General features: G+C 32.5%; 2 protein-coding genes across 3 annotated transcripts in view; one reads left to right on the forward strand and one right to left on the reverse strand.

Annotated features, from left to right (window-relative positions):
• Nucleotides 1-1379: 1379 nt before the first annotated feature.
• On the forward strand, nucleotides 1380-4217 carry LOC143449681 (small integral membrane protein 14-like). The gene is made up of 3 exons (XM_076949980.1): nucleotides 1380-1599; nucleotides 2372-2502; nucleotides 3817-4217. Exons 1-3 carry the CDS (start codon nucleotides 1467-1469, stop codon nucleotides 3862-3864), a joined length of 312 nt encoding a protein of 103 aa, XP_076806095.1. The 5' UTR covers nucleotides 1380-1466; the 3' UTR covers nucleotides 3865-4217.
• Nucleotides 4218-7316: 3099 nt separating this feature from the next.
• Nucleotides 7317-24816, reverse strand: part of LOC143450476 (uncharacterized) — a 37705-nt gene continuing 20205 nt past the window's right edge. Inside the window, exons 8-21 of one of the 2 annotated variants that reach the window (XM_076951040.1) lie at nucleotides 23997-24112; nucleotides 23504-23742; nucleotides 18728-18858; nucleotides 17477-17697; nucleotides 16950-17146; nucleotides 16500-16626; nucleotides 15078-15230; nucleotides 14787-14910; nucleotides 13729-13876; nucleotides 12379-12545; nucleotides 12135-12314; nucleotides 11788-11846; nucleotides 10209-10341; nucleotides 7317-8369 (exon numbers count right to left, since the gene is read on the reverse strand). In XM_076951040.1, the coding sequence (XP_076807155.1) occupies nucleotides 8345-8369; nucleotides 10209-10341; nucleotides 11788-11846; nucleotides 12135-12314; nucleotides 12379-12545; nucleotides 13729-13876; nucleotides 14787-14910; nucleotides 15078-15230; nucleotides 16500-16626; nucleotides 16950-17146; nucleotides 17477-17697; nucleotides 18728-18858; nucleotides 23504-23742; nucleotides 23997-24112 (2020 nt within the window). In that variant the 3' untranslated portion in view covers nucleotides 7317-8344. Of the gene's footprint in view, nucleotides 8370-10208; nucleotides 10342-11787; nucleotides 11847-12134; nucleotides 12315-12378; nucleotides 12546-13728; nucleotides 13877-14786; nucleotides 14911-15077; nucleotides 15231-16499; nucleotides 16627-16949; nucleotides 17147-17476; nucleotides 17698-18727; nucleotides 18859-23503; nucleotides 23764-23996; nucleotides 24113-24816 lie in introns of both variants that reach the window. The other variant, XM_076951039.1, reaches the window with a different exon arrangement.

The following is a 24816-nucleotide window of genomic DNA, read 5'->3' on the forward strand; positions in this document are numbered from 1 at the left end:
TGGTGTTTAACAAATGAAAATGAAAGAAATACCGAATTGGCAGCTTCATTTTAAGAGCGTGCAGCACAAACATCTCGTTCTCGCATTGCGTGTTCAAAATTTACAATTGTTCATCGAGTCGTATCCCATGCTCTTATGTTTTTAGTTATGTTTCTGTCAACATAAAAGCCCTCCGGGTTTGGTAACTTTGGTGGTTGGCATCGTGCTAAACATCCATATTCAAATAGCAACACTAGAATCAACCACTTGCAAGTTTGTTACTAAGTTGCTCGCATTGGCAAATTCCCCGAAATGAAACCTTTAAAAGTGACACCGCCCTTAAAAATTGTGTACATTCGCCCCTGTGTACATCAGTGGATGGGAAAAGAAACTTCATCCCAGGCCAGAGCCCGGTTTCTGGTGGCCAGAGCACTAAGGAAAAGCGTTGTTGCACCAATGATAATGTTTGGAAGATGTAATGACAATACTGCTAGTTGCAAGATGAAAAACTTCTCTGGTACATCGACAATGATGTACGGTAAAATATGCCAATGCTATCCAATAGATGGTAGTGCTGAAAGGTAACCCCTCTTGGTCCGAAGCTGAAGACTTGAGTGGCGCTGATGGTGACGTTTCAATCCAGTAACTGGTTCCAGTCTTTTATCTTGAAAATATGTAGAAGCGACTTGCAGTAAGTTTGGCAACAACAAATTTGGTGGCATGTGGTTGAGGAATGCTTGGATTATTTTGAAGTTAAAAGAAAGATACAGCAAGTGAATGTGTTTTAAAAAATCAGTGAAACCTTGTCAATATAATTACAATTCCAGTATTACTAAATGTTACCTACAATCAATAACAGAATGTGACTTAAAGCCAGTAAACATCCATTATTGAAATTTTGCATGGACCATTGAAAATATATATACATAATAGAGAAAAACAAGTGTATTGTGCAATAAAATATATGAAAGTGCTGGAGTGCAGATTTACACAGTGCATAATTGCAATCGTCTCATAGTGTCATGCAAGTGTGATGATGAAGCAAAATAATTTTTCTGAAAAATTGTCTTATTTTCCGAAAGTTTCAAATCATTAGGCAGAGAATTCCAAAATTTTGGTCCCATATACTGATTAATTTTTTGGGTTAAGGATTTACTGTAGAAGGGAAGGTAAAAATTGTTTTGATTTCTTAGCAAATTGGCATATCTCGATGAATTGATGAAATGAATATATCTGGAATAAAAAAATAGCATCTTCTACATTGGTCAATAAAAGAAGTTAATCTAATAGTCTTACATGGATTTTCCATTAGTAAAAGATAATATTTAAAACAAATTATTCGTTTCAATTTGTTTTGGCAATTGTCAAAGCTTTAACATGTTTTGTAATTGTTCTGGAGCTAATGTTTGCTGTTATCTTAAATTTTAGTTTGATTTTATATAAGAGTTTCAATCAATGCTGTAAGTGTATTAGCTGAATCAAAGGCTATGGCTGATGAAGGATCATTTGATCCATGTGAGTGCATATGTAACACTGAATGGGCCATGAGAAGACTGCTATCTATACTTCGAACTTCTCAACAATACTGCTTTGACAATGAATGCCTTGGCAATCCATCTGGTAAGATAATGGTGTAATGTTAACAGCACTGTATGGGCTATATGGGTGGACATGGGTAGAATTAAACTTCTTTATGAAACATATTTAACATATAAAATAAAGATTTACATTTTAAAAGACTCCAAACAAAACAAGCAAAAAACTTCAGTGACGCAAAAAGTTGTCTCAAGACCACTCACATGACCTGCGTTTTTTTAATATGCAAACCGCAAAATGCGTACCAAATTCAAACGCACGTTATTGCTGCTGACTCTGCTGAAGATTTAAAAATGTTTTACTTGTGATCGAAGACTAAGACACTCCGTTAGTAAATAACATAAAAACTTTTTCGAATTTACCAGCGTAGAACGTACCACAAAAGTTCAGACAGCCAATATGAAACATGTTATCGGTCTAAAATCAATAGCCTAACAAAATACGTTCGGATGAGAAGGTCCGACCGCATGCAATGAGCTTATCTTTAGCATATGGTTAGATAAAAGATAGGTCAACAAAAGGACATAAAAGACAATAATTATGTTTTGTTTGTTTCTTATAATGACTTGTGCGAATTATTTTGGGACAAATCTGTGTGCGCCCGATTTAGGACGTTTTACCATACCTGAATAAATATGTTATGTTTTAATAGATTTTATTGTGCTATTCTAGTACTCATTCCTCATTGAGTGAACTTGATTTATTGCATTGCTAATATATTGCTTAATATTAGAATACCAGTTATTTACTGGCGGCATTTGACTTGTCATAGTAAGATAAACATTTTGGGTTTTAGAGAATCAGCTGCCGGATTTTTCTAGTGAAGTGTTTCTGATTTCATTTTGGATCCTGTTGGTTGCTTTTCTCTTTGCTAGCAGACCCAACAGCATGAGGAGACAAGTTGGATCAGTTCATAAAAATCCTCCCGTTAGTATGACACTGTTTATTGATAAGCTGTGATTTAAATAAAGCGATGTTGTTCAAACAGCAAGTTTATAGGACATAGATACAAAAATGTTTGGCAATGATGTGATATAGTGGTGTTAAACAGTAACCATTTTATCCACAATTACTACAAATGCAATTTCAATGCTTTTGCATCTTCCAATATGAAGAATTAGCCTCCATGACATTTACAGAAGATATTAGGAATTTTACAAATTAAGGACATATGTAGAATACAGATTTGATTTAACATACTCAGTATGAGAATTCTTAAGGTAAATCCTTGTATAAAATGCAGTGGTACATTTTTTGAACTATTTCCTTGTACCATGTGCATGGATAGTGGCCTTCACAAATTGCATTTCTAAGGGATCAAACTCGTTCTTCACCATAAGATGAGATAAAAAATCTCGCTTGCGCTTCTAAACTTTAATTATTCCTGCTAAAACTAAAAATCCCATGTTTTGTCTAAAATCTCACAACACTCTTAGCCGATCTCCCGACACCTTGTTTTTAAAACTCTGCCCTAGACATACAAAATTTCATACAGTGAAAGCTCTCATTAAATCACTTCAGGGATCTGAATTTGGTTTGTTCGCATCAGTTATGTTAACTTGAGTTGTTCAAAATTTTTTGTGGAATAAGTTAAAAAGTAAATGATCTTCCAATGTATTACAATGAAGAAACTAACAGTTCATAACAACTTCAAACATGTTTAGGATTGAAAGTAACGGTAATAACAAATAAAGTCAGAAATGGGATAAGGATAATGTGATATAATTAGTAACCCACCTGACAATGGCCTATACTTGCATACTTTACTGTGTACGTTAGCAGTTATCTTTTGAAGAAATAGAAGTTGATATCCTTCAGTAGACGTTAAGAGCCATCTATGTGATTGGAGATTCTAAACATCCACAGGTGCCGAACCAGTCGTTGTTGTTAAACTTCATGAAGATTTTTCTCATCACAGCAAATTCAGACTAGTTTTGTCAGACAATTTTCCATCTTTCAATAACTAGGAATTTAAAGCCCCAAATTATTAGTATTTGTTACACATAAGCTCTTGTTTTAGCGGCACCACAGTTGTACTGTATTACGATACTCTTTGTGTCAAAGTGTATCTCATGTTGGTTTAGTGACCATGCTTTATGCTGGACTAGAGTCTGAAATTTCACACAAGGGAGTTCACAAAAATCTTCATTACTTTATAGTTTTAAACTCAATTTAAGTAAAATTTGTAAAATATATTATAGAAAATGCTTAGTAAGTGAATGTTGGATTTATGTGTTGTAGGATAATAGAAGAGATCCCCCTCCTCCTGACATTCCACCAGTTGATTAAAGAGAATACACTTGATACTGGTTTTACACAAGCTTATCTAATAGTGCTTTATAACATAGTGCTTTATAAATAGATTTGTGTTTGTTAATATGTTTAGTATAGGCTTACTTCAGTATTACACAACACATTGCCACTTCCATGTTTTATGAAGTTTTTACTGAGTTATTATTTCTTTGGATGAGCACTTTAACATTTTAAGGTGTAAATAGTTTCATCTCTTCTGTAACACTATTGCTATGACCATGTACAGTTAAATTGTTGTAAAGGTGCAATAACTCTTTATGATAGATTATAATAGATACATTATGGATTTGTATTATAGAATATGGTGAATAAATACTATAAGAAGTGTAGTGTGTGTACAAATTTACAGGCCAGTAATGGATCAGCCCATAATGTAGTGGTATTGATGTGTAGTAATAAAAAGCTGTATCTGTTAATTGAGCTATGTAAACTCAGGGACGGGGAACTTGTCACAAGGGCTGGGAACTCACTTTTCATAAGTGCAGAAATATCTATTGTGCTGGAAATTTTGAAACATATCTTATTTGGCGACAAAGTATGTACTAACAAAACCAAATTCAAAAGAGGTATACTTGAAGCTTACAAACCTGCGCAAAGTCATTTTACAAAATACTGCATTGCGCAAATTTGGGGAAAACTCATATGATATTTAAATAATAAACAGAACAATATTTCACTTCTTGTTATTACTGGTTGATGTTAATTTCTTAATTTTTCTGTTATTAATCATGTAATGTGTCAGGAGAAACTTTTCAAATATTAAACGTTTTAATTCGTTTCTTGCAAAGCAATTAAAAGCTGTTAGCATGATCAGCAATAAAATTGAAATGACAAGCAGAACATTTTTCTTGTAATAAATTTTTATATGAATCGTCTGCATCAACCTGACTGGCCGCAGTGGTGAAAGCTGAATGTTGGTTGAGTTTTGCTTTGACCGTCTCATCGTCTGCAATTGGTGTGTAAGACTGCTCAGCAACTGCAGTCGCCAAAATTGGGCTGGTACAGAAAGACCACCACGATCAAAAATTTCAAACACAGATGACCATGCTCTTTCGGATCGTATGCTTCAGGTTGTGGTGTGTAAGTGTCCACAAGTAAATGTTTGCAACCAGAGCATTTTCTCCTACGAGAGATACTGCAGCCAATATAGGTACTCAGTGATTTTTTAAGGTTTGACTTAGGCGATTGCTAACAAGTTTTAGGGGACCACAGTTTTGTTATTTAAGTATGTGAAATTAACCATAGCTGCTTAAATGAATTATACATTATTAACATATCTTTCCAATATCGAAATACTTACTAAATATCTTTTCTGGTGTAAGTTAAATCTGAAAAACTAAACACTATACCGCTGAATTCTACGGTTTTTCTTCTAGCTATTGTAATCGACTAAACTTTCCATTGTTATGTGTGTGTGACCTACAGATGGCAAAACAGTTGTATCATCCAAATTGGCATTGTTGTTTTTTATAATTTTATGTCGTCCAAAACCGGCCAACTTTGCCAATGCATGTCTAGACTTGTGGTAATTCCCTTTCCTTGCCTTGATTTCCTTTCTTTAGATCTGATGAGCCATGACCTGCTTTGCTACCATGTGCTTTTTAACCCCCAGTTTCTTTGTGTTATATCCAGTCGCGCATCAGCTTTAATCCTAGCCAATTTAGTATGTGTCTTGCAGTTGTTAGCCTGACTTGTTTAAGTGATTGTTTGTATGAAGTATGATAAGTTAGTTGCCAGTAAACTTGTTGTAATGCCTATATTTATTAGCCGAGTGATTGATATCTAATCTACTAGTATTGCCAATTATATCGCTATTGTGTGCAGTTTCACAGGGTAGTGATGATTTCCTTACTTTGGACTTGTTTGTACTTTCAGATGATAAGTAATATTACCCTGGGTTCTGTAAGAAATCACACCCACCCCACACCCATACACGCCCACAGGTTTGTAGCTGTTCTGTTCGAGTGATCCTTTCTTTCTAGCTGCTCAATATAAGACTTTCAAGAAATCCATGTACATTTCAAAAATGATTTGAAGAATCCATTAGAAATCAAAACGCATCATTTTAGATTTCACGATCACTTACGGAAATTGTTCACAGAGTTATTACGATCTATCTCTTCTCATTCATCGAACTTTTAAAGCTCTAAACTGCATACCGAAAAACTCAATACTGAAATCATAGCATGCAACGGTACTTACATACACTGAAGGGAAAAATTAAATGATCTGGAAGATTTATAAGTTAAGCGTTAATTATAGCAATCTGACATTTTATGAAAGGAATTAAATGTCATTCAACAATGTTCATTTTTAAAACGACAATGCGGTTATTGCGGGGTCAATCGTACAGGAAAACATATTTACCAATGAAATCATTAACATTAGAAGGACCGCGACTTTCACACACCTAGAAAGACCGGATGCGTCAATTGACGCAAAATGTTGAACAGCTCAAATTTAATCACACAGGGGTTGTTTTGAGTTCAGTGAGTTAATAATGCAATGAACGGATACTTTAGTACAGTGAGTTCAAAAGTACAAGGTAGGTAAACATGTTTACAAAACAGCTCGTAAATCAACTTTTCTTCAATTGAACAGCAATCATGTTTTGAACAGAGAATGATCTATAGTAACTATAATGTTATGCCTAGGGCGGTAAATAGCAGATACATAGTTAACTAGTTATACAATCACAACTTGGAAGACAATGGAAACAGCGTCTTCCGATTGAAACGCAACCTTTGATTGGAGTCAAAAATGACGTCAGCTTAGAAAAGAAATCGTTCCGTTTTGTAGTGTACGTGAATGATACACTTCACGATGGTGTTCAGAAAAATGTGCGGCTTTCGACGTGTTGTGCTACTGTTACCGCCTTTTAACCAACATGGGAATGCTCTTCTCCGCTTCGAAAAGTGGCATTCTTTCAACGACAATCAACATCGCTCCGACAAGGAGTTGCACCGAATGGATTTGACGTCGTTTTATCTGTTCGGCAAATTTTCAGGCACAGTCCAATCTTTTGAAGCATTGTTCCACGGCGGATTAACACAAAGGCGTCGGTACCCAACTCACACGGAAAGAATTTTATGAAAAGCTGTACTGTATTATTATAAACGAACGTACACTGTAGTTTTGATGGTTTATATTTGTCATTAACTTTTTATCATGTCAGCATAGTAGTATCTTATACTATGAAATTTGTTTAAACCCTGTTGTTACAGTTTCGCCCTATATGTAGCAATAAAATAAATTTTAATTAGTTTGAGAAAAAATTTTTGTTTGGGTGCTATTATCCGCATACGAAGGCAACAAGACCCAATGAACAATTCCAAGGAAAATGCATGTTTATGGTTTTATTTGCAAGACATACGCAAGATACATCAATCGTAAGTGGTCAAAAACAGCATAACAATAAAGTTACTTTAGACCGGGGGTGTTCAAATGGCGGATCTCGATCCGGATCTTTTCAACTTTTTGTGTGGATCCTTTTTCTCACTGAAACAATCTTGCAGCTGTAGCACACTTCACTTTTGACTTTTACTAAGTTATTAATATGTTGTAGGTCCTACAATGTAGGGTACATTTACATAAATAAAGCACCATAAAAATTAAAGCATGTCCAATATGTTTACTATTCGTATTTAGTGGATCATCATGTTGTCAGGTTTGGCTGTGGCGGATCATGGCAGAAATCATTTGAACACCCCTGCTTTAGACTATAGCTTGCCCATCATAGAATTGCACAAGAACACTTGCAATCGTGTTTGTTTTGAAGCATTTAAAAACGATTTAGTTTATATTTTGATCAAATAACGATAACGGTTACAATAACAGTTTTATTTTTAGATGAAAGGTTCTCAATTCGTCCCATTGCATGTACAATTTTCACAAGAAAAATCATTTTTGCACGATCCGCCGTATAATATAACTTCTTCCTTGCACAGCTAAATAAATGTTGGCACAAAATGCAAGAACCGACAACAAAGTTTTGCGCTAATTTTCTTGTTTGGCACAAAATTGCAGTCTGAAATTCAATATTCTATTGCAAGAGTTAGAGATATATAATTTAATTAGGATTTAATGAAATAATAACCAAGGAATATCAAAGTGACATGCAAAATTTTAGGGATTTTTCGATTACTAGTAATTGCAATTTTAATAATTTCACCTTATAATAAAATAAACAAAGAAATTAAGCCTTTTTACACGCATACATGAGGCCTTAAGTCGTGCAACAAATTTCATCGGTTCAGATAAGGTTGTGATACCATACCATAAGCTAAACTAAATGATAAACTCATTCTACAACAATTTATTTTAATGGCAACTACTGGTGTGCATTTTCAAATTAATGGTAAAAACTTTTCAGTGTTTAATAACATTACAAACGTAAAATCAAAAACTTATACAACTCTGATAAGTGTGAAGAGTCGTCATCAGAACTTCTATAAACTCAGTTCCTAATTTTCCGTGGTGATCTGCAATATGAAAAACTGTTGTTTATATTATAACCTCTTATTATTTTCAGTGAGTCATGTTTTGTTTAGTGTTTACAGCCTGTCTTTAGCACCAAGCAGTTGTTTGCATGTAGCATGCTTTAAACATTTAAATTTTGCCACATTTTCTGTTCATTGGTCGCACTGTGTCCATAGTGTGTATTACTGGTTAGGCCTACCACAAGGGCAAGTTTTTGAAACTTTTTTTATAGCTTCCTAAATACTCAGAATTTATGTATTACGATGTTTTAAGCTGCTTTCAGGAATTTTATATTGCAATTTTTTGCAAATTATTTCTTTTTTACATGCAAATTTTATCAAGTTTTGCACAAAATTGTAATAGGATCACCGATTCGAACTGAGTAGTGACCTAAAAGCAATTATTATAGAAATGACCCGGACAAACATCAGTCCAGAACTATTTTCTAAATTTTTAAATTGCCGAGCAACTTCATGCACAGTGAAACGAAGTTTTAGCATGCTACGCAAACTGTTGGCAAAAGATCGCCATTTCTTCCCAGATAATGTTTGGATATATTTAGCATTATACGTAGGTATATAGATCGCTTGAGTAAATCAATTTTGATTAAAATGCTTGTGCATAAATGCAAATTTTTCACAATTTTAATGCAACATAAACTTGCCGTGGTTATGACACAAAAAACGAACGTAAAGATAGTTAAGGATTATTTTACTTTAACGAATTCAATGCCAAAATAGCACAAACAACTATACTGTTGGAAAATGTAGAGGACATGTTCCCTAACATTTAAAACATGGATTTTAATAGCCGAAAAAAATATATAAAGTGACATAGTTTGATTAAAATGATAATAAATATTTTAAGTGCACAACAAATGGACGGTTAAAGAAAACCGCACAAAAGAAAATCCATCCTCGGGACCGAAATCCCGTTTCTGTGGCCAAAAGAGATCACAAGTATCGAGGCTCACAAGAGGCGCCTCGGTCCATCCTGTTGCTCTGTATATGTCCATGATGGCTTATGAATGATTTCATGCGGGTCGAAGTTTGAATGTGTACAACATCAAGCAGACTTGTTATAAGTAGGCCTACCTATTTTTCAACTCACCGAGTTTAAGTCGTGCAAAGACTTCCTTTAGTCCAAGGATAAAGATTATATCAAACAATACCAATCTTCACGCTTATCTATGGTTGGTTTGCCTGCGGCTGAGGTCCCTTTAACCTGACACTGGTAACTGTCCTTATACACACATGTCATGATGCTGATACATTCAAGGTTGCTTTTTAAACAATTTCTGTTTTATTGGCGTTAGCATGAAAAGGGCAGATTTTGAAATACATAGTCCTTTAAAGTGGCACGATAGTGTTGCGCTAACTCTCCGCCAATTACTTAGGAACAATTATAATGTACAAATACAATACCATGATAGTGCAAACTTAGTAAAATATTATGATATGTTCATATATGAACAAGGCGTATAGTCGTATACCAATGCCAACATTATCATCATATATAGGATAACTATAATCAACAACCAACTTCCATTCCACTTAATATTTTAACTTTCTTCGACTGCATATTGCTAGTTATTATCATGTGCAGTAATTGGAGACACATGGTATGACTAACAATATAAGATTGTAACATCATGGGCATAATACGACAATATAATACGACATAATAAAGCAAAAGTAGTGAGAGGAGGTATATCTAGACGGCTATATTTTGAACACTGTTCTCCAGTAAACAGAATGAGTGAACTACAGTACTGTTTGCTTTGGTACACATTTAATTCATATCTGTAATACTTTGTAACCAAATCTTCACAGTTCAATCACCTAAAATCTTCAGAATTTGGAGACTGCTTTGTCTGTCCTTTTGGGAACAAGTCTAAATCAAGTAATGATGTCACCACATTCAATGCTGACAGCTCAACCAATCCTTTAAGCTTTTTTGTAGTACTTGTATAACCTGGCGAAATACAAAACATCATCAAATTAAAAAGAACATTTATTTAACTTTATTTCGCAAATATTACATTTGCAAATGTTTGAAAACACATTTCTTCCACAAATTTTGTAAAGTTTTGACTTTAATTTAATCCTTGTTGGATTGTTAGTGCAGTAAAATCTACTTAATAAATCTGTGGCAAGGTTATTGAGTAGTTTGATCCTGGCCCCAACTGATTATATATTTAATAAGCAGCAATTTTAAAAATCAATGCACCAAAACTAAGGTTGAAAATGACAAAAACCTGACCAGAATACAAAAATAAATATAGTTTAATAAATTTTTGGCTGCATAAATAAAAAACTGCAACAATACTGCTTGTTTGTGAAATCTTAACTGAAATTCTTACTGGCATGTTTGATATCGGGTATATTGTGTACACAATCCACAACACAATCAAATAAATGATAGACCTCTTGTTGAGTAATTGTTGATCGGAATAGAACATTTTGTTCACAGGAAGCTAAACGGTCTCTAAACGAACAAATTTTTTGTGCAAATTAGAAATACAATTCGATTTTCTGAAGCAAAATTCAGATTCATTAATCTCGCCATTAAAAATGGACAAAGGGAACATTTTAGATAAAAAGTTTTGTAGTCACATATTAAGAAAAGTTATACTGTATTGGTAAAATGCAAAAACATCCCTACAAAACATACTCACCTCAAGGAAAACTATTTCGAACCCTACTTAACCAGGCATTTATTTAGGACTGTCCCATAAATAGTAGTTAAATGATCAATTATAATTTAACAAATTGAAATTTTTGAAGAAAAAATTTTTACAAATAGTTTTCTTGCCTACTACAATTTAGGTCATTTACTTAAAGTAATTGCAATATTTCTTAAATGAATTTTTGTGTAAAAGGACAATTCAATATAGGTTAAATTTTTCAACCAATTATTGTATGCAAAAGAGATGTTTGAGCCATTTCTCTTTCAAAGTTTGAATGTTAGCATTAAAAATTCTATCAAGGAAGTTTTAGGATTCTTCATAAAAATAAGCTGTAACAATGAAATGTCTGTCTAACAATGTCACAACTGCAATCTAAGGAAAGTTAAGGTTTTTATGCTCTTTTTCATCTCCTGAAAAAATTTTGAAAGTGGAATGACTGACATTCTAAACATGTTTCGTACTGTATTAACATTTAATATTAACAGTTTAGCCATGTTGAGCATCTATTTTAGCATCACATTCAAGAAACACATTTTAATGTAATTAGACATAACTGTTCATGTCAAACAATACAGCTAAACATAAAATATATCCTTATAATTACAGTTATATAATGTCACAGATAAAAATTTACAAAGATATTTTATGTAATTATAATAAATTTCATGAAGAGAGAATCTGTAAAAAATTGCTTTAAAAATGAAAATATCGGTTTATATCAGAAAACTTACTTAATAAACTTTCCAAATCAGAAGTTGTTATTTCATTACCAGTTGTACTTCCATCTAAACTAAAACAGGATAACAATAATTAATAATTGATTAACTAACAAAAATATATTGTGCTGGTATGATAACACAGTCCATGATTTCAATTTTAGGCACTATTTTGCCGTAGATACAAAGAACCATAAACCATTGAATAAATACTACTACTGTATTTACAGATTATGTAAATTTAAAATTCCATTTAAAATCCATTTACACATTGGTAATTGGTAGGTAAAAACATTATTTACATTTAATACAATTAAAAAGCTTGTGGAATTTATGTTGAGTTTTAACTTAAGTTGAATTACCTTTGAAAATCTATAACCTTTTTTACTATGCTACTAATGTTATCATTTAACACTTGAATGTTTGTCTGGCTGGTGTCACTTGTGGATTGAATTCGTTTCAAAATTTGTTGAGTTAATGAGTTGACCACAAATTGACTAACTGCTGCATTAACAACACTTTCCAATTCACTGCCAGAGTTTCTGATGAACGTAATAATACAATTTTAGTATGATAACCAGAGTCAATTAACAATAACACTCTTACATTGCTTCTCCTAAAGACTTCTCTGTTATTTGTCCAGCTAAACTGTCCAATGCGTCATTTACCACTTGAAAAGATGTTGAAGAAGTTACAGGTTTTGGGTCATCTGGAGACCTGGTAGTTTCCTGGGCAATCAAGCTTCTCAGTGTGTTTTCAAAATTGGTTTCATTCTAACATCACATAAAAGACCACTAAATGAACTAACAATAGAAACATGGTACAGTATACATGTTATTTAATCAGTTTGTTACTTTCACTATATGAAAAACACAAACAAATTGATAAACACAACTCAATTAATTCTAACAAAAATGTTGAAGGTACATAAGCGTAATTGAGGATCGATATAAGGTATTACCACTAGTATAGGTATAGTGATATACCATTGATTGTCATAATAACTATAGAAAACATATTGTCAGTCCTCTGCTATAACCATGAAGGTGCAAATTTGAATTATACAGTAGAACGTTTCAAAGCTTTGGAACAAAAATTAATCCTTGGGTTTATGTTTTAATGACAATGTCATTATGTGATCATGAAAGTGTGTCTAACTTTTTTAAACTTTTAAAGGATTTACGTTGGTCAATTTGCAATTTAGAGAAAGATCTGTGAAACTCTTTAATTCACCTTTTTGGAAACTTCCCACACATACGCAGATTTGTGAAATTTGTTTCATTCGAGCATAACAAAATCTTCTAGAGCTCTAGAAAGATTACTTTCTTGGAAGAAAACACTTTTTTAAGTCAATTAAAAAATTTTCATGATTCTGCATGCTGCTTTGCACAACCACAATCAACAATCAATACTTATGTGATTACAACAGTGTAAAAAAAACAAAAAAGATCAGATTTGTGATTTCGTATTTTTCTAAGACTTTCAAAAACTTGAGTTTAAATATATAGCAGAGCAAACACCACAGAATGAGGTGATGTCTCAAAAGCCAAAAAATGCAATTTTGCTACTGTAGTAGAACACTGACAATATGACAACTCATTTCTTCTATTGAATTAAAGCATTTTTAATAAAGGAAGACGTCTCAAATAAATGTGACATGCAAGTAAAAATATAAAGCAAGAGCAATATCTTTTAAAATTGTTTTTTTTTCAGTAGAATTAGAGTAAATTCTGACTAGAGTAGCTGCTCCTGAATTAAACTATGTTAAATCATCTAAATATCATTAGATATTTTAAAATATAGCAATAAACGCAATGTGATAAAAAAACATCTCCTTAGTTTTGCAGGCATTGAAATAAAATTTATCCAATTCGGAAAAGTGTGTTTTTACGTCTAGAAGTCGATCACTTTTTGAACACATTTTGAAAATTGCTAGAAAGTAAAGCATTTGCACACCTGTTCTTTAATACTTGAAAGTACATCACTCGATTTTTGGAAGGAAAAAATATCATTAGATGATTGACATAGTCCACCTTCTACAGATGCAGACATACTATTTCCAGAAGAATGAGATGTCTGCACATCTTCTTGGTGCAAAATTTTCCTAACATTTGAACATTTATCACATCATTAAAAAAAAACACACATGTATTTTTGCCACCACATAAAAATCAGGTTTAGCTTCATTGGCACAACAAAATAAACTTAAAATAAAATTGCATAATTAAATATTTAACCAAAATAGAATTGCTCAATATTACAATTACAGTAAAAATTGTCAATAGAGAAACCTGAAATGACCTTTGAAAAAGTGTTACTGTAAGCAAATATCATTATTTGTAAAGTCAAGGAAAGTGGTAATACTTTACATAGCGATTTTTTACAATGCAAAAATTATGAATTATTATCAAAATGTAGGCTGCTGGATGTGATAGCTTATGTGTACAAACCTACAAACCAGAGTTGACAAAAATGATGACCTGTTCATTTTAATCAATAGTAGGATACATATGTTTTTCTGTGAAGACAACTATTTCTTATAAAAATCAAAAATCACTGGTTGGATTGGTTTTTGAAAAACTTTTTCAACCAATGTTTACTTATGAGTGTTCTTTTATGAAAATTTCAAGCTCAAAAGACAGAAATGTTACTTTAACTGTTGTGAACTGTATTCGAATTCATTTCTATGCAAACACATAGTTAAATCATACGATCAAAAATCATCGAAATTTGAAGGTAAGTTTGTGAACATAAGCAGGTAGGTATCAGTTGTTTGTGAGATGAGAGAGAAGAGATGAATATTACCCCTGTACTAGAAGAAGGGAAATGAATCAGAAAAATCCATCACTGTTACTCGGCTATGATAGTCTTTCACAACCGAAGATGTGAATATCTCATTTATTACCAGTAAACATTTCTATGTGTTTGACATTCTGCAATTCTAAAAGCTCATGGAAAAATTAAAAGCTGTCCAATTACAAATTTTAGACAGAAATTAAGTAATTTGTTAATACCTAGCTAAATTTCTACTAATACGTGTCACATCTTCATCACTCATGTTGTCCAAGTTTCTTTGAGGAAATTTGAAAAATGCATTCAAGTTGATTAACTCTTTGCAAAACTGTCCTGTGGTCTCATCTTTACACCATGCAAAAAAATAAATAAAACTTAAGCTAATATTGTAAAAAAAATTATATTAAATGTCAATGCCGACTAAATGATACTGGATGGTGTCAATACGTTTATTATCAGTGTTTCACACGATATGAATTGATAAACAAACTGTCATATACAAAAATGCCTACTTTCACACTGCTTGTAGTTAACCTTTGACTTGTGCCTATTTCCAAGATTGTGTAGAAGTCTGTCAATGTCAATCAATGCTTTGAAAATTCGCACAATTAATATGGTCATTTTTTCTTCACACAGAGTAGATCCATAAATGGGGTACTTTTTATCTGTGTTAGATACACACCTCTAAGTCAGCTAAAGTTGTATACAACAACACACATCTGATGAATTTAGTAACTAACTAAAGAAGAAATTCATGATAAACAAAATAAAGAGGCTATTTGAACGTAAGTAAGTTACATAGTACAGGATTAAAGATACGTGGTGATGTAACAGTGCTGGGTAAGCAAAAGTTGATTTTAGCTATTTCGGGTTCAGCAGAAGTTAGATGTAGAACAGAAGGTTCAGTTAAGTGAGGTTTAGGTTACTATGTTATAACATATAAGTTAGAGTAACAATAAACAATAAAAAATAGCTTTTAACGTACGATTGTTTAGACAAATAAAACTTTTTCCAACCAGGCTTCGATATTTGATTCACCCACAGGATTTCATTTCACATTAACAACCATATGAAATCAAAGCACCTTAAGCTACTTAAATTTTACTGAAGTACGGGCAGACCTCACTAACCTGAACCCAGAAAAAAAAGAATGCACACTATCTGAGATACAGTAAAATTGTTAGAAACGAATTTCTTCCCATGCGTTTGATCATTCTAATACAGAAACCTCGCTGTCCGACAAAGCAATTTAGGAACAAATATTTTAATTCAATTTTTTTAAACCAATAATCCGGATTGGGACAAGTGTTGAATATTTGTACAGGATCGTTTGTCATTCACTAAATTGAATGTTTACGCAACAATGAGAATTTTTAAACGAGATCAATTGCATGCACCAAGCGAGTGAAATACTGTCACTGTTCTCTCCTGTCATTTTCCTTTTTCATACCTTCGTTCATTATTTGGAAATCAATCCAGTAATTTATTACATTAAATGTTGGAATCAATCTTGTCATGTGAATGAAAGTGTTTCGTTTCTTTGACATCAGTTTCTCTGAATCGGCAATTTTATCTGTTCCCATTTATGCTACGATTAAGGTAAGTTTTACTTTCGCTTGTAGCACTCTGTAAAGAGCTTCACTATAATATTCTTACAAGCTTGCTACTCCAGAAACCCTGCTAAATCAACATGTTTCAGCAAAACAAAGTAGTCTGCATTACAATGTACTAGTTCTATGGAACAAAAGTCAGAAATTGCTGCATTTCTGCATTCAATCCCATTTATAAATCAGGTAGCTAACTGATTAATATTATCAATCACTAATTTAATGCATAAGATATAATTTTTTGTGCGAAATTTCTAAAAGCAAGAAACATAACAATGTCATTAAGCAAACATTATGACTTCATAAACACTAAATAAGCACTATTACCTTTAAATAAGCATCCAACCAATTGTGCAGCCAATTCAGAAATCTTCAAATTAAGAGTAACAGAAATATCTGATGCATCGGTATCCATACTGGATGTAGAATGTTGAGATTGTTGTGCTTGTATAATCTAATAATTTTCATTAACTTAACTATTGGCATAATTATAACCAAAAAAAATCCGAGTGTTTAAAGCGTCGGGCTTGCAATAATGCAGCCCATGTGCAACACCCAGTGGCACTACCATTGTGAGACATTAATAACACTTGCTCCTGTTCAGTGGTTCTGATGAACAGTGTAAAATTTGGGCAAAATATGTCCATCGGTCTGTGTCTTTTAACGCAAAATATATTATACCTTTGAAGTGTTACAACATACTTGTTGAGGTATCTGTATCCCAGGTTGAAACCACTTGTTGAAGCCTACTCTAGTAGCATAATAAGCATAACTCACATCATTGACAACTTTCTCAGATATTTCTTTGATAATAAATGCCAGGCAATCAAATACTTCCGTCCGCGAACAAATCCTAAAATCATCTTCAAGTATTTTTAACGTAGATTTTATAAAATTAACAGCAAAGGTGCTGGTATTGGAAAGATCCTTTAGCTGAACTCTTTTATAAGATTCCTCAGAGTCCAATTCAGTTGCTAGGAAAAGAAATTAATATAATAAATTATAACACCATAGCTGTTCAAGCCACAAACTTAGTTTCAAAGTTTAGAGTAAAAAAGTTTTAGTATTCAAAATTGATGCTACATACACTTAATATCTATTCATATTAAATCATTCAAAAAATACAGATTGCAAGAATTATCACAGATAACTGAATTGCTCTGGCAATTTTAATCATCACCTGCTTAATAACACTCTTTATCATATATTTTTGGAATTTTTTTTAAAGATTAATGAAAAAAATAATAATTTAAGGTAGTAAGTACAACAGCAACAACAATGTTATTTAAGTCTTATGATTGTACCATTGCTAAAAGCACTAAACACATCATGAACTATGTCTTCAGCAAGAGAACTTATTGCTTGGGCAATAGATGTAGATGACTTCTCGAAATCTGCAGTAGTTATTGATGATACTCCAGCAGCATTAGTATGATTTCCAGTGAAGAATTTTTCATTTGTAAATCCAATAATTTTATCAACCATATCTGCAGCTATAGATGACATTGTATCGTTTACGTGAACTCTAAAGAAATATTGAGAACAATGCTATTCTGCTTATACTAAAATAAAAATTTCATTTATTACCAATAATGCCATCATAACAAAACAATTAATTCCAGTGTACATAAAAGTGTCATTTTGTACATAAAAAAGTACAATAAGCATGTTGTCATGAGACAAAGATTATCAAAAACTTTTAGAATAAATTAAAACAAAAGCTAGAAAATAATTCATATCATTTGAAAATTAAAATGGTATTTTCAGGCCTGTCCATGTCAAAATAGCTTTGAACGTACGATTTTTTCTGGTTGAATAGTGGGATCCTATATAATATATAAGGCAAATAATGGAGCTATATTAACATTTTTACTTGGTGCAATGCAATGACCAATCTGAGTTAATATGACAAGTGCAATGCTGCAAGTTGATCTCATTATAAAGTCAGTTTAATTGTGGTACCAATCCAATTTTATTATGGTAAGTTAACTTAGACCTGCTTACGCAAAAACTGAAGACTGTTGGTGAAGATTAGTACAAAGAGAGAAACTCAACCCTTTTAGTTTGTTCTTTGATTATATTTAACACGTTTCACTTTCAATGGTGCTGGTTTAATGTCCTTAACACCATATTTGTTGTACATGTAGATGCGATCAGCTTGGTTAGTTTACAACAATCAATAAGCACATTTTCAAAATAACAGTATGCAAAAAAAAAATTGACTGTTAAAGGTCCACAAACTTGAAAAGACACAGCTCAAAATGGCACTTATAAATGCTTAGGGTATGTTAAGATTGAATGAGGTGACAGCTAAGACTCATTGTTTGCCAAAAAAGTAAAGCAATTATATCATCTAACAAAGACTTAATTGAAAGGGTGAAATTTAATACTTTATAAAATATTGACGCTGCAATAAAACATAAATTTTGGCATTGCATCAAATTTTACTTCCTGCCTTGATAAAATTTCTAATTTAAAGCACAAAAGCATTATAATAAACCTTATAAATGCAAAGCTTTACAAAAAATACCAAAAATCAAACAGTAAAACTTTACTTGTCATTAGTTTTGTAAAATTGCTGGCGTAAATCGGCAATTTCTGTTGAATTGAGGTTGAGCATTGAAACAATTTCATTACACACTCCATCAAATATTCCAAGATGTAGGTCACACAGCAAAGAAGCAATCTAGTTGAAAGAACCCAAAAGTTAAAATAATTATTGCTCATTATATTCATAAGTTCGTAATGCAGTTTTATTAAACGGAAATTCGATAAATGGTATATATTTTATGGAAAATAGCAGCAAAAACACACATGGATTTTCTAATTGATGTACAAAGGGGTACGAGTTTTTTTGCTTATTCCTTATTTAAACCAGTGCTATTTTTGTCACTGAAGATAAGATTCATCAGTAACAACTTAATAATACAAACCCAAAATTAAATTTGATACATAATTAAATTAATTGAAAATACATAATTGAACATAACCAACCAAACACTTCAATTTAATGAATTTGTTGTAATCATGCATAGCAAACTTATAACACAATGAAAGTAAAATATGAAAGAATTTGCATATATTTCTTAATACCAGCACAGCAGAGATAGACGTGTCAATAAAAAAGGATGATGATACCGACGCCATCACCGACAATATTGATGTACTAACTCTTTCAAGAAAGTTACTAAACTTACAGGTTACATGCACAAACACCACAGTAACAGCTGGAGATGCATGACAGAATTTTTACTGTTGCACCAAATAAGGATCACATATTTATCGCATAGTTTTTTGTAACTGAGATGCCTCAATTTCCTTAAGGCCAAAAATGTAATGTCTGTATGTAATGTCAATTTGTTTGATCATAATTTGATATGGTTCTAGCGACTCATTTACCATTACTTTTTTGAAACGTACCATAAATACAAAGTCTATGCAGCTCTGTAAAAAACAATATTCTAACTCTCTTAACATCAATTGAGGTGCATGTTGACCATACCTTTTGGGTGTATTTAGTGATTAGACTATCACTACACCTCAAAATGTGTATATAATGGTAGGTTGTAGCAAGAAATATTCGTCCATTTATAACAAAATCTTTTTGTGTGTATTACTTTGATTTACAAAAGGAATTGCATAGGTCAATTACTTCCAAGCTGGACTTGTGAAATTTCCCACCAGTTAAGAACTGCTGGTGTAACAAAAATTGTTTTATTTTTTTATCTTGGTCAATCGGTAATAATTTTTTGAATTTGTAATTTAATCTAGAAAGCATAAAAACAATATATTTATTCCTTTCAATTTTTCAATTCCAAATAGAGATAATGTAACGTAAAAAGAGTAGAAGTCGACTTTAAATACCATAAAGTTGCAAACAAAGCAACTAGCGCAGAAAACATAAATTTATTAACAATGTATGAAAACTAACATGTCCTTTCAGAGCGAGAAACGAATGTAAATGTTAAAATCAATATTGTGTAAATATTAATAATGATTCCATACAATAGTAGCTGCAACAGAAAGGAAGGAGGAAAATTTAGAACTTCCAGACAAAATGATACAATAAACGACAATAATAGGTGCAAAGCCATTGCTCAAAATAACAGGCTGTGACGACAGAGGAAGTTGCAAAATGCAAGGTGCAAAAAATAGCATTGAATGGTTAGATAATGTTGGAAATAGTGTAACAGAAGTAACTATGGGCATCGGATAAGCAGATTAGTTATAAACTTTTAATAAAAATGACAAGCCATTTTCATTGGCTTGTTTATTAAGGTTGGATTCAATTGCTTACTATAAAGTGCTCCGTGAATCTTGTATTCTAATCTGTTTTGCATTTGCATAAAACGTTTACAGTAAAAAGTAAAAAGTTTTCGTCGTGATTTAAACTAATGTATGTTGAGCATTTCTCAGTATGATTTTTGACGGCCGATTTGCCTGTTCGATCTAAATGCATATATTCTATGATCCTCGTGTGACAATGGCCTGCAATCTTACCAATGAAAGTACAGCCCACGTAACACGGGCTTTTATATTGGTACACCTCATTCGACAAAAGGTCACTGGGCACGCGGACTTTATTACTAAAAGTAGTTTCCAAATTTAAATGAGGAGTATATGCCAAGTGTTTCAATGTTCAATTTACACTTTATGAGTCTATCCTATTTGCCTATCATGCAATCGACCCATCATCATTGACAAAAGTTTATTTATATGCCTGTTAAACCGCACATGGACCATTTGCTCTAACAAAACTATCTTTAACACAGACATTACCAAATTACGAAAATTTTTATTAATAATAGCTACCCCTATGAACGTGGACACAACGGAAACACAGAGATCTATTCTCAAAATACCTTACATAGGCAAATGTTCCATGTATTTTTACTCCACAATCTAGGGATATTTTTGATTAACAAAATCGAAAAAATTTCAATGTAAACGGCAATCATTTATTTATTTCTTATTGAACATTGATAAAAAATGTTGACATTGAGACCGTTCCTGATTTCAGTACCAGAATACCAAATTTGCAAAATTGGCTGTGAAGATTTTAGCAGGTGGGAAGTGAATCACCGCCTAAGTAAGAGAAGCAGTTTACACACTGTTTTTGGTATTTCTTGTTACTACTGCACTAACAGTCATTTTTAATGATAATTATGTTTATGTTTAACATTTTATAAAACAATCTTTATAATTCAATTCAATCTTTGCCATAATATAAAAAACTAATGACTGCCACAAAAATGGTAAATGAAAAATTTATGGTTCTCAAACAAATTCAGTCCTAAAAATGTCCGCAAACATTCCAACCGGAACATCTACGAAACCATCTAAAATATTGTCATATGTAAGCATGAACTGGAGTAATATGAGTGCAACACGCATGGTAACAGAATATTAACAAGTTTAACAGTTAAACCCATTGTTGTCAAATGAGAGTTTTACTTAAGACACTCCACTGTATAAATATATACAGTAGCATAGACTAGAAAGGTTCATTTTGATAGAGTTAGGCCTAAGTTGTAATATAAGCTTCTCTGCTAATTTTTATGAGTTTACATTGTGCTCTTTTCATAAGGAAATGAACTACATGTTACTCCAGGTAAAAACAACTCCCTGACTATTACCAGTCTTGACTATTACCAGTCCCAACTATACTTTATCAGCGATTTGTGAGTGATCACTGACCATGCACAGTCCCAATCACTCTTCACCCATACTAGAACAGCACATAACCTTATACTTAGCAGCTGGACAAAGCAATCAAATTGACTATTTTTAAATATACAGACAGAAATGAGATAAAGCGACCACCGTATCATGAGGTGATATCACTGAGTTTCTTTTATCGAGAGTCTTTCACACAGAATTTTTTAGTTTCATTACAAAATGCGATTTGCACAATAGTCACGGACTGCTTCAAACTATGAGCCGCCGATTAACATGGGCAACAAACTCTTGCCTCGAGCAAAGCAGGTATTCTAGCCCACTCCTAAGGGCCAACACTACACAATAATGTTTTTGTGACAGGCTCTTATTCCTACGACATTTGGTTCATATTGTAAAACTACTCCAAAATAAAGGAAAATCTCAAAGCCTTAACATTCATAATGCATTCTTTAAATCCCGGGATCGGGTAAAAAAAAAAAACAGTTAAAATCCCAAAATTTGGGGTAGGAATTTCCTGGATCCCAACCCGAATACAAATAGAAAACCAGTATTGAAGATTAATAAAGCCAAAACAAAGCTAAAACGTACATAGCAGTAAAAATTTTATAAGTTATATAATTGAAAGAATTAAATTAAAAAACCTTTTAGTGTAACGGTTAACACTAGAAAGACCAGCAGTCATTTTTGGCTGCTTTGCAATTTTCTTTTCTTTATTACGGCCTTGACTGTTAAAATTGGATCTTGGTCACCCTGTGAGTTCTACTAACTTTGCTAGTAGTGACAGGAAACAAAGAAATGAAAGGGACCCAAGAATTTCCAGAACGAGGTCATTGAAGCAATATACCTAAAAAACCAGCGGTCAAAATTGATCGCTGCATGCTTCTTCTTACTGTCTTTAGCTGTGCCAGGCAGTCAAATGTTATCACAACAGTGCGAGTGAGATAGAAAATTACTGTTTTACTTCCTCGTAATTACCGTGGCAGTGTTTTGTTCAAAAGTTTGAAGCCTTTATCAAACAAGGTTTCAGAAATGTTGTGAAACTAACTATAACCATTAAGTTAGTACATTTCTGCTGTTAAAAGTTGTTTTATAGTCGCAAACAGATACGTCAAAATACTGTCAAAATCGACAGCAGCGGCCGTTTTAGGTTGAGGAAATTCGCGGCCTTTCTAGTGTTAAGCTGATGTTTTTGATATTTCTGTGCTTTTCTGATAACAGCATCAAATTTACAGGAGCGTTACGCTATGAGCTGAAATATGTTTTTACATATTTTCCTATATAGAAATATTTTTTTATATATTGAAGAGGACATTCATTTTGCAGGTTGTGGTGAAATTAACTTGACCATCCTGGACACGGACAAATAATAGATATTTGGCAACATTAAACTTCAACAGACAAAAAGAAAGTTCTTAATTGTTTTAGAGCAAAGCTCACAGCTTATGCTTGAGATGAAGAAAAAATCATAGTAAACTCAGCTCCATTAAACAAGCACTTTAATTGTTTGAGCCAAAAGTAGCTTGTAACCCTATCTTTCTTTCCTGTCTAAAAACGAACTTTATATCACTAAATAACCTGAAAAGTTGGTGCTTTTATCACAAAGTTCACTATCAGTTTCCTTATCCTTCACTATTTGGATATTACTACCAAACCTTTGTATCTGGAACCACTGTTTTTGTTTGAAGCTCAAATACTTGTAGCAATGGAAGAAGCAACATACTGGAATTTTGAATCACATTATTCACAATATTATTTGCAACCACTTCTATGTTGTGAGTCAGTGAAATCAAATCATCAATAAGACAGAATGAACGACCAGTTAAAATGATATCTTCACATGCAAGCTGTGCATGTTTTGAAGGTGTTGCTACCCATGATCCAGTAGCGTCACCTGCACAATTTTCTTTGTCATCTGATACATTTCAACATATATTAAAGATTTTTAAAACATATATGAAAAACATTAATACTGTATAAAGGATATGATTTAAAACATCTTTTAAAACTAAACACATAACAATTTACGTTCTGTTTAAAAATTTACAAAATACAAGCAAGCTGATAAAAACTTATGTTAGCAATAGAAAAGGGACCAAATATTAATTAGAGGTAATGCAGATAAATGTCATACGTATTTCTACAAACCTTGAGATGCAAAACTGTTTTGCTCATCTTGCCATAGACGATCTAATAAATCATTTGGTACAACTGCATCGTGAAATCCCAAAATACTTAATTGATTTTGCAGAAATATCCCAGTCCTGGTTGCCGCAAGTGATTTGAAAAACAAACATGATACAAGAAAAATAGCAAAAGTTTACGTACGACCGTAAATGTCCCAGCTGGGTTGTCACAACAGTTGGAACATTTTTTCAATTTAAAGTCAGAATGTGATAAAGCCCAACAGGAAGACTGCGTGTGCTTTTTTGTTTAACTTAACTTGACTAGTATTACCATCAAAATTGATGTTGTCTAAACCGTGTTAACCAAATTTCAAAGTAAAATAAAAAAGTAGGATATAGTTTGGCACACTGAAGGTTACTTTATATTTCTCCACAGAGCTTTTGCAAGCACAGGCTTGCTTCTTCAGGTGTGCTATGAAGCAATAGATATTACTATTTATATTTATTATCATATAATGATATTGCTTGAATGCATGTAGATATTAAGTCACAATTGTGTTTGTTGTTTCCAAGCAGACCTTTACCTAGAAATTTTTAAATATTTCTTGCCACTTTGCAGTACACCTGAAGAAGCAAGTTTATGCTTGGGAAAGCTTGTGTAGAAAAATATAAATAAAGCTAACCTTCAGAGTGCTGAAGCAGCATATCTAATCTTGTGTAATTGAGCAACCCTTGGAGATGAGGTGGTATTGCCTCATTTTTATATGTTCCAAAAACTTGTTGGCAATGAAATATTTATAAGTAATCAGTAGGACGATTATTTTTTTACCTAAAAATTGAAA

This window comes from Clavelina lepadiformis, chromosome 3, assembly GCF_947623445.1.
Source record: "Clavelina lepadiformis chromosome 3, kaClaLepa1.1, whole genome shotgun sequence".
NCBI classification, from domain to species: Eukaryota; Metazoa; Chordata; class Ascidiacea; order Aplousobranchia; family Clavelinidae; genus Clavelina; species Clavelina lepadiformis.

Coding starts and splice junctions, on each gene's coding strand:
- LOC143449681 (XM_076949980.1), top strand. CDS start 1,467: ATGGCTGATGAAGGATCATTTGATCCATGTGAGTGCATATGTAACACT. Junction 1,600..2,371: donor ATGCCTTGGCAATCCATCTG/GTAAGATAATGG, acceptor TTTGGGTTTTAG/AGAATCAGCTGCCGGATTTT. Junction 2,503..3,816: donor CAGTTCATAAAAATCCTCCC/GTTAGTATGACA, acceptor TATGTGTTGTAG/GATAATAGAAGAGATCCCCC.